General features: G+C 41.9%; 1 protein-coding gene and 1 pseudogene across 3 annotated transcripts in view; one reads left to right on the forward strand and one right to left on the reverse strand.

Moving 5' to 3' along the window:
* The first annotated feature begins 257 nt into the window (after window positions 1–257).
* Window positions 258–872, forward strand: LOC142094736 (inactive Rho GTPase-activating protein 11B-like; annotated as a pseudogene).
* Window positions 873–4862: 3990 nt separating this feature from the next.
* The window catches only part of LOC142102431 (uncharacterized), a 48240-nt gene continuing 42084 nt past the window's right edge, over window positions 4863–11018 (reverse strand). For all 3 annotated transcript variants that reach the window (XM_075187334.1, XM_075187333.1, XM_075187332.1), the window contains 2 exons: window positions 5520–9709; window positions 4863–5363 (listed from right to left, as the gene is read on the reverse strand). In XM_075187334.1, the coding sequence (XP_075043435.1) occupies window positions 8082–9709 (1628 nt within the window). In that variant the 3' untranslated portion in view covers window positions 4863–5363; window positions 5520–8081. The remainder of the gene's footprint in view (window positions 5364–5519; window positions 9710–11018) is intronic.

Consider the following 11018-nt stretch of genomic DNA (forward strand, 5'->3'; position numbering starts at 1 on the left):
GCAGAAAGAGAGGGCTACAGAAAAACAAGGGATGCATAAAGAGACGGCTACAGAAAAATGAGGGAGCAGAAAGAGAGGGCTACAGAAAAATGAATGTGACAGAAAGACAGGGCTACACAAATACAGTAGGTAGCCCCTTAAAAGTATGGTGCTGATCTAGGTAAGAACACATTGGTGACAGACTGGTATACTGCTGGTATGATATTCGACTTTATCAATGCAGTCAGTCTAGCCTATGCTACAACATCAGCAGCAGCATGAAGCCCACTCCTGACTATCACAATCTGGCCATGCTCATTATTATTTAACATCTACGTTCATATGGGATCAAAATTAAAAACTGGAACAACAAGCGTCGGTCTGAGTCTGGGAAAGGAGTCCTGCAAATTGGCAAATTCTTTGGAGCACCTAATTATTCCCTGCCAAATGATGTATTCCAAAGTACGGAAATATTTCAATGTTCCTGGTTGAAGTATGTTGGTACTTGGAGAACCATGCCCACACTGAAGGACTCTTCAGGAATTCTGGATCTGTTGTCCGACAGAAAGTGCTAAAGTCAAAGCTCGATAGAGGAGATAAAGGTCTATCAAATGCTCCTCCTTGTGATGTAGCTTGCATCCTCAAGCAGTTTTTCAGAGAGTTACCAGACCCCATAGTGCCTGCAGATCTCCAGGATGATCTGTTAAAGGCGAAAAACTTGAGCAATGAAGAGGACAGTATTTCTGTCACCATGCTCATCTCCTGCCTAATACCTGAACACACAGTGGTCGTCCTGCGATACCTTTTCAACTTTCTGCATATTGTGTCTAAGAGATCTGATGAAAATGGACATCAGTTACCTGTCCGTGATATTTGCTCCAAACCTTCTATAATCAGGACAGTGGTAGTTGGTGGCTGATCCCTCCTCAGAGACCAGCCACTTCATTCCTGTGGCCAAGGATCTAAAGATCCGTACTTCCCTCCCTCCCTTCCCCTGTGTGGCTACCTCAGGTGCCCATAAATGCCAAATATCACATGGGACGCGCAATACGTGACAGGTGCCGTCCCATGTGTTTAGATCTGCAAGAGACAGCAACAGGTGTAACAAGGTAAGTGTGAGGAAGGGTAGGTATGTTGTTATAATGTGTGAGGGAGGGTAGGTATATTGTTATAACTTGTGAGAGGGGGAATGTTATCATAATTTGGGTGGGAGGTAGGCTGTTAATTTAGTGGTGGAATGTAGGTGGGGCTAATTATTTAATGGGTGCTTTTTTATTTGTGGGGTGGTGGTGGGGCTATTTAATTTAACAATGTGATCTATTCATTTAAGGTAAGGTTACGGGACCTTTAATTTAATGCTGGGGTGGTTTGGGGCTATTAATTGAGTGTGGGACTGAATTTGGGGAGAAGGGGCTATTTATTTTATGTGAATATCAATTATTTTTTGACAGGTGTGGTTGTGGGAAATGGTTATATTTATGAAATGTAAATGCTATTAATTTATTTGGAGGGAGGGAAATAGGTTTATTTATCAAATGTGAGTACTATTATTTTAATGTTGGGGCTGGAGGAAGATATAATTATTAAACGTAGGTGCTATTGATTTAACGCCGAGGCTGGTTGAAGTTTTCTAAATTTCATGTACCCATTTTTTTTTACAAATGGGTCACTCAAAATTCTAGAATTCAGGTAAGCAACAGCCGAGTTAAAGACAGTAAGGGAGGAAATAATCCCCTTCTGCCGATTGCTGGCAGCCATGAAATGGCAGAACGTGCAGACTTTGCCCCCTCATCGTCTAGTTCTACTTTTTTATGAAGTTGCTTTACTGTCTCTTTCTAAGACACCCAGGCCCTAAACTACGATAAAGCTAAACTAAGAAAATGTAATAGTACTGTATGTGTGTATTCCAGTGATCACACAAATCTGTGAATTAGCATTTTGTGAGTGACAGCAATCTCACTCCATGATAGTGCTGAATCTGCAGCTAACCGCAGGATTCGATGACATACCATGTCTGTATTGTGTGAGTGACAGTAATCTCACTACACGATAGTGCTGAATCTGCAGCTAACCACAGGGTGTGATGACATACCATGTCTGGATTGCTCAAGGAACACGTCCATTAAGGCTGCCGCCTTAATCGTCGTAATTTCATTGCTTTTTGGAGTTTGAGTGGAGCAGTTTCAATAGTTTTATTACATTATAGATGGTGTGTAAGGAACCTTAATCGGACATGTTAAGGCTTTTTTGTCTATGGAATATATGTAATATATTAAACCTGACCAAAAACTAGGCTCACTAGATCTTTAAATAATTAACTCTATTGTATCTTAATATATTCCAAGTTCTTATGATTGGTACATATGGTAATTGAGTATTGCGCTGCCTCCAATAAGTGTCGCTATTCTTTGAAAGCCGACTTTCAAGATACATTTTTTTCCCCCAGCCTGAAGCTTTTTTTTGAAAACATGAACGTGATCCATCATTTCTGTCCCTAGGATGCTCCCATTGTCCAAGGTGTCTACTACAGAAAAGAAACAAAAACAGATTTCAGAGACTCAAAAGCTTAACGAGCTGTAGGAGGCGACTGGAATTGAATTTCTTTATGAGACAGCGCTATGAGCAATGATTTTTAAGAAGCCTTGAATGAACCATTGACAGTAATGAGTGGAATTCATCATCTATGGTATTCATTTTAACTGAATCCATTTGTAATCCTGTTGGTGTAAAGATGAACCCCAAAAACTCCAGTTATTACTTCAGATATACATTTCTCAAGATTGGCAAATAAATTATGTTGTCTAGAACTTCTAGGACAGTTCAAACAAGTATTGATGGTCTTAAATTTGTTGTGATTAGGTCAGACTGTCAACTAAATTAACCACACACTGAGAAGGTCTCGGAAAACATAATTTGTGAACTGCTGGAGGCTGCCTATGGCATTGCGCTATATAAATAAATGATGATGATGATACGGAGCCCTAACAGCTTTACAGAGTACGCAAAATGTACAAAATGGATTTTGAATGCTGTCTTTCATACATTGACTGCCCCGATATGACCCAGATTGTAAGTCCCTCAAAGATGGAGCTTGGTACAGAACTGAGCAGACCACAGTCTCTGTTAAAGTTGACTTAAAAGTGACTAAGTTTCTGTATTCAAGGCATTCCCAGGACAATGGGTGGATGAGATGACAACTTTGAAGATGTTCATGAAGGCTGGAGAATATGGTAACAGGCAAAAGCATGGATTCTTGTGTGACAGGACCAGAGGACATTAGAAAAACAGATGTTTTTTACAGTTTTATCCGTAACATGGGGGTCCCATGACTAGCAACACAGTGTTTCTCTACGATGTTCCCTTGGGAACTGTAATCAATGAGACCCAAAGTAGTGAAGATCTGGTAACCGGATGAAGTTGGGAGATCAAGAGACAGAAGACCTCATTAAACAACAGATGAACAGTGATATTTCTTTTCAGGAAATGGAGATTCCTTCTGACCCAAACCCTTCTCCTCTGTGACGTCAAGGTCAAGGCTTTTCCCAACTGTTGTGACTTTTTCTTGTGTATTGGAAAACTACTACAGAAAAATGTAAAAACCTGCCCCAGAAGAAGCAATGGATTTTGGCTTTATATAGAGAAATGCTGGATATTCAATTGTTACCAACTGAAAAAAACTGGGCCTGCAATTAATAATGCTGCAATTTCTAGAATTGCTCGAACATAACTAGAGTTTGCTGTGGGAGCTCCAGTCCATCTGGCCAGATAATTATGTTACAATCTCTGGACGTGTAGGACACAGCCATGTAATAAGTAGAAGTGCAGGTACATGCTGAAGGCTGGATGTAGTGTAGAAAGCAGGACCAGCAGTAATTTGAGGTTCAAGAAACAAGCAGAGGTCAGGATTCCATAGGTCAGCATGGTCAGTAACGGAGTCGTGATAAGCAACAAGAGTTCAGACATCACTAAATGGGTCATTTAAGTAATCTATTCAGATGTTACTGTCTTCTCACACAACTAGGCGGACTTGTAGTTAAGATTAGATATGCACCTTGAAGTGTGCTGGAAGGACCATTTGGGTACACTGATGCAAAACCAAAACGATCTGCTGAGAGCATCCGGTGTGCGTTGTAAATTAGGTCCATTGTGAAGTTATACTCACCAAAGCATCAGTAGAAGATTATCAATAAAAAAAATCTTACTGTAGCACAGTACCTAAGTGAAACAGATTCTACCCAAATAATAATTTACTAAGATGATTCTGCTGAGATTATCAAAGCCTAATGACTAACCCTCCTTGAGAGAAATGGCTTCCCTACATTCTTCTACATATGTACATTCTTCTATGTAAAACATCAACCTATTAGGGCTCAATGTCTTAATAAGGACATGCACAAGTGAGAAGGATTTACTACATAATAACTTTTCCTAAAGCCATTCTCATTCAGGACTATAAATCTTGAACTTTCTGTACATGTAGGAAAAATGTGCTGTCCACATCTAGTTTACATTAATGGTTCTATGACCTCAAGTCTTTAGACAGAGAATGCCTACATGATTTGTAACTAAGCTCCTTAAGTATGCTAGGGTGAAAAGACAAAAGGGCCTTATTTACAGTGGTATTATTCATATGTAATACTGTATACCTGTAACATGGAAGCACTAATTGTTCATTTGCTGTGGGTTTATGTTTACTAGCTGTTTGTCTGCCTGCATACCTCTTCAAAAAAAATGTAATACTCAAATTATTCACCTTTTTCTATTTATTACATAGCTGACACATTTTTATATTCCATTGTGGTTAGTTGATCATTGTGAAATGTAATTTAATATCTTTGCACCAATAAGCACCACACACAGTTCTGGAACAAAGCAGACAATACTTTTCTTTTGTAATATATAATTTTATTTTAAACATTTTAAATAAGCTTTGTATATATTACTAGCATTCTTTTTGGGTACCATTTTCAAAATAATAAAAATCAAGAAAAATAAACACAAATCGGCAGTGCACGGTTACAATATCGGAAGGGCCACAGGATTCAGAAAAAAACATTATTTACAGAACTGCGAGGGGCGCAGAGCACGGCCATTTCGAAAACAAGATTTTTCAAGGAAGTAAAACTGCAGGAAGTTATGATTTAAAGCAAAACATTTAAGAGTTTGGGATTATTGTTAAAAGCAAAGATGTATTATTCAGTCAATAAAACACATGAGGTACAGAATTTTATAACACGCAAAGTCCTGAACAGCCCTTTTCGAACGCAAGGCAATACACGACAGAGCAATAGATAGGTCCGGCTCAATGTTCCGAAGCTCCATACCGGATTCCAACGTGCAGGGGTATCTGGCACATGTCTATTTTATGGTGGAAACGGGATTGCCTAGACCAGGCCTGTCCAACCTGCGGCCCTCCAGATGTTGTGAAACTACAAGTCCCAGCATGCCCTTCCAGCTATCAACAGGTTGTCTACTGGCAAAGCATACTGGGGTTTGTAGTTTCACAACACCTGGAGGGCCGCAGGTTGGACAGGCCTGGCCTAGACTGACGATTTTTCAGGGAGCTGTGCCACATGTTTAATGTTGCTGCATTATGGCGCTAGTAAAGGGATAGAGATGTATATGTCCTGTTAGTACTACAAATCTGAGCTTTGTACTCAGTATAAATTATTAGGACATGTTGGTCTGCAGACCACAGGGCCGAGGGGGGTTAAGACTATCTCCACGCCGGTCACCAGTGAAGAGCCGGTGACTGCTGGATTGCATAGGTAGCGACCTCTCTGTTTGCCACATTACTATTGCTCTTATTACAATACATATTTATTTTACTCTCAGCATGAGCAGTGCACGTATCTATACTATGTACTAACAAAACATAAAACAGCCTGAATTCAAGACCACATCAAATTTTTTATATCACAAAAAAAATCCAAAATGTTACATATAAACACCACCTCCGCCCCCTATTAAAGTGAAATCAAAGGCAGTCTTGTGTTCAGGTCTTTCGCTGTGAGTCACTGGGTCGCATACAGCAGACTACATGGCGAATGGGACACTAACTGTAACCAAGGAACCATTACAAGGTTGACATGTGCCGTGTGACGTATAAATATAGCATGCACTGAGGTAGTGTAAGGAGGTGTACATGAGGATTCATATCGGTGTACAGGAAGAGTTGTGTGGGTGATGGGGGGGCGGGAATATAGGCCATCACTGAGCACGAACAAAACAATCTTCGTAGCATAAAAAGCGTATCAACGGCGGGACCCACGCCCGGGTAATGCAGAGAGGTTAAGTGCTTAGGTTCACCAAAAGTGTCAGTAGCATTATTGGAAACAAGACAAAGTGCTGGTCACCATCAAAGGACCAAGTCATCATCGAAAAAATATTTTTATAGCAAAGCCAGTATAAATTCAGTGACAGGACATAAAGTGCTTTATAGGGACACACAAGGGGTCAGTCGGACAAGTCAAGGTCAAAGGGCCGACATGGGATAAAGTGCTTGTTTAGAGACAAAGTAGTGACCAACCATAAAAAAACTGATTGAACGAAGGATTGTCTAAGGAGACGGAAAGTCAACATCGGAGAAGAGACAACAAAAAGAACCCCTCAGTTGAATATTCGACTTTTCCACCTTTGATTAAAATTTTTTTAATTGCTGACTAATTTTAGTCTGCACAGGAATCAGATCATCACGATCTTCTCTTCACTCACAGAGCAGAGTTACAGTAACGACAGAGAGGATTGGCGGAGCAGTATCTTCACTAGTCTAATGTCTGTCTTTTGTCTCAGGGAGTCGAAGAATTGATAAGATATCTGGCAGTGCATGGATCAGAGAGAGGTGATTTACAAGTTCCTTTGTTGTGCTTGTACTGATAATGAGCGGGTGTGAGGGCTGTATACTGCAGATACACAAACAGAAATACATGAATGAGGAGACATCACACATATACGGTCATATTATGCCGAAATCACATCGATATCAGCATTGTGAGGCTCCGAGACTACACTACAGATGGCAAAAAGATCTAATAACACATCAATCCACACAATCAGCTTTCAAACCATTGATGTGAACATGTCTGATAAACTAAAAAATGAAATTGCAATCATAAATCATCAATGTATCGTATCACACGGACGCAGTTACTTGTTGATGTTTCAGATTGTACATTATACTGTATAGTATTTAATATACATTTATTATAAATTCTCCCTCTTAATTGCTCTCCTTGCTTTCCATCCAGTACCTTCTCTTACAAGATATTGGTTTCAATCGCTGTCACCCTCTTTATAAAGCCGCCTGTAAGTCTACTTGTCGCCTACACAGCATTGAAGCAGCTGATCTGTGAGCTGAACCAATGGAGCTTATTAGTCACTAGGAAGTAGTGACCTCATTGAGACACTTTGTGCCCCGTGCCTCCAAGATGTCACCCTCTAGCGAACTGCAACATGGAATTCATGTACGTGGTAGATACACTTTAACCATAGTGCTCTATTGGCCTGTGCTAAAGGTCGCTGAACGATGAGGCAGCAACGGATTTTATGTGTCTGGAAAGTCCATTCCAAAAGGCCAGGGGTGATACAAACTCTGCTGCGTAATATGACGCTTATTCTGGACTTTATATAGCTATACCGATATGTAATATTCAGAGTATGGTGATCAATCAACAAGAACTGCAATAACAGAAGTGTTATATAGTGTTTTAGATATTTGTATCTTTAGGTATCTGGAATTTTAGACAATTTCACTCCCCAGCTGTATACAAACATGAGACATTAAATGTAAAGCAGGAAAACTGGGGCCGTATCTTAGGATTAATTTATAAATAATTAAATATCATAGCCATGCTTGTGCATCAATGCTTCTGATTATTAATTATTTTTGTATTATAACAAAACATTTTCTTTTTCTCAGCATCGTCTCTTCTGCACCAGTAGTCGGCTAAAGCTTGTAGTAAAAGACATGAAGCAGACACAACCGTTACCGCAGCTCCATTATTGTAAACAAAGCCAACGCAATGTGCCGTGTACGCCAGGCAATGGGCCGAGCGCTACAGAACCTGCGGTATCATCCTAAAACAACAAGTCCACGCACACCACTAAGTCTGCGCTTCTGGCAGCTTCCTACTGGGGCCAGGCCTAGGACTGCTGAGCTGGGGTGCTGTGTGAATGAGTCCACGACTTGCCTCACAGTTCAAGTTCTGATAACGAGATGTGTCTGGGGGTGACCTGCGGCAAACTGATATGAAGCTGAAGCTCCCCAGACAACAGGAAGGACAGGACACAGTCTCATCATGGTCCAGGACAGAATTGGAAGACGCATGGAGAGGAGCCATGCTTCCACTCTCTGCACCTTCACAACCGAGGCCAGGCAGGCTCCCCTCCCATAAGTTGCCCTCCACAGACCCCAGTGGATGTGGATGGAGAAGTCCTACCCATCCTATGGGTTTGCTACTGATGACATTGTTGTTGTCTGGAAGGCTCAACCTTTTTGGGACACTTGATGCCTCTAGTTGCCAGGTGCTGACAGGAGGTGAAGGGGAACGGGAAGACGAGGGTGTAGAAGAAGAGGATGAGTGAGGAGGTGGTGAAGGAGCAAAGAGAGGTCCATTGGGGTGTAACTGTGGCAGCCTTTGGCAGAAAGCATTTTCTTCTGTGCTGTCAGGACTGCTTGAGCAATCCATGGGTTCCCCAGTCCCACGGTGGTCCGAATCAGGCTCCGATGTTGTTCCATTAGGTTTCCAGTGTCTGTTCCAGTCCATGGATCTCTCATGAGGCTTCTTTGCCACCTGAAGATGATTTGTAGGAAAAGCATCATCCTCCCACTCCTGAACAATAAGGGCGTTTTCTACTGTCTTCTTCCCCCTCAATGTGTCATCTCCACTCTGAGGACTAGGATTGTCTGCAAACTGATCCCCATTACACTGCAAGACACTCCCTGCTTTAGGGATCTCCTTCACGTAATCTCTTTGGGTTTCAGTGGGAAAGCTGGGGTCTGAAAGTTGCCTCTGTTCCCATTTCTGACCACAGGGTTTCATGCTACTGTTTAAAGTCCAATCTTTATCAAACAGAGCTTCAGTGTCCTTATTAGATTGCAGACTTCTGGGGGATGTTATACCCAGTGGCAGATTGCTGGTGGAATTCTCCAGAGCTATGGAGTTATGGAAACTTTCTTCCAAGAAACCATTCACTGTCCTGTCCTTTCTGCAGCTCCCGTCTGTTTCTGTTGTGTTTACCGTAGCCGCATGCCGGAGATCACTGCTGTCCCCTTTGTTACGGAGGTATCTCTGCACTGGGGTGGTGACAGGACACATGCTCCCTCTACGTACAATCTCAGGTGAAGAAGGAAGGGACCGGCAGCGCCGTGGTCTTCCCACCAACTCAGAAAAATCACACTGGGCATCCACCATGGGCTCAGGCGTTATGGGACTGCTAAGCTGGTACGATATTGGTGGGGGGAGGTCGAAAGTCAGTGAAATGACGGACTTGCTCGGGGTGTCATAAAGTTTGATTCTTCCACCCTTCAGGTCTTCTCGCTGTGAGAAGGGATTGACCCGAGCAGGAGTGTCATTTAAGAGGTCAGTGTATGGGTCCTGAGAGCGCAGAACTAACGGGGGCTGAGGAGAAAACATGTCGGACTGACTCCGAGACAAGCGCTGGTCAGGGGGTGTGGGGAGATCCCACGTCCGCTCATGATTATTAGGGTAAGCTCCCAAGATTCCATCTCCTAAAGAATAAATAGAGAAAGTTATTTCTTGTGTTGACGTAATAACAAAATATTCTAAAATGTATCCTTCAGATTGGATGCACTGGCTCCCTGTGTCCTCCAGAATTCAATTTAAATGACTCACTGTCACCTACAACATCCCCCCTTCATACATCTCAAATCTCATATAAAAATACTCTCCCTCCCGCCCTTTTAGCTCTACCTCTGACCTGCGCCGTGTCTCATCTCTGGTAACCACCTCTCACTCCCGCCTACAAGACTTCTCCCGTGCTGCTCCCTACTTATGGAATTCCCTACCACGCCCAATCAGACTTTCCCACAGCCTTCAAATCTTTATCTTTAGACGCTCTAAGAAATCCATCTCTTTATTAGAGCAAACTTTAGTCTCAATGATACTACTCACACTAATGCACCCTCACAGTTGTCCAAATCTCCACTCTGAGCCACACTCGCTCCTCTTGTTTCAGATGTGCCGTCTTCAACTTAGAATGTAAGCTCTGTAATGAGCAGGGTCCTTCATACCCTTTGTTTTCATATCTGTATTTACTTTGTCTACCATGTATGTCCCTGTTTTATGTGTGTCCTTGTTTCCCCCACTCTCTGGCGCTATGGAACATTGTGGTGACTTACAAATCTATGATAATAATAATAATAATATCTCTATCTATACACCCGACCTACAAAGACCATCATGTAGTTTAAACACATATAAATGTTCTATAAAGATTTTACATTTAAAACAGACCATCACAGAGGTTCTATACAACCCCCCCTCCCAGTCACCCCCTCCCACCATATAATAAAGGTCACATTAATAGACATCCCATACACTAGTCTATTCTGTGCAATAGTGTCAAATAATTATGGTTAAAACAATGGTCATAATAGAAAAATATATATTTACAAGTTAACCCGTGCATGATACTCATGCATTCTAGTCAAATCAAGCTACTTAAGGTGTTAAAAAGGTTCTTGTCATGCATTTGGGCCTAGCCCAGGCCTCCTCAGGGGAAGAGCGTTACTTCCCGACGCAAGCGCCCTTTTTTAACGTGGTTTTGTCCACATGTCACCACCTCATCATTTTTCTCCATCACCTCATCCTTCATCTTCATCGCCACATCCTTCATCAAGCTACTTAAGGTGTTAAAAACTCCCCACTGTCACCCCCGGCAACCACCAACCACTCCCAACTGTCACTTCTCCTTCAAGAAATATATAGGTCAGTGTATAACTCTGCCCAGCAGGTGGCGCTGCAGCTTGTTTTTTTTTTTTTTTCCACACACGTCACTAGGCATTTATATAGTAGATT

Source organism: Mixophyes fleayi, chromosome 1 (genome assembly GCF_038048845.1).
Source record: "Mixophyes fleayi isolate aMixFle1 chromosome 1, aMixFle1.hap1, whole genome shotgun sequence".
Lineage (NCBI taxonomy): Eukaryota > Metazoa > Chordata > Amphibia > Anura > Limnodynastidae > Mixophyes > Mixophyes fleayi.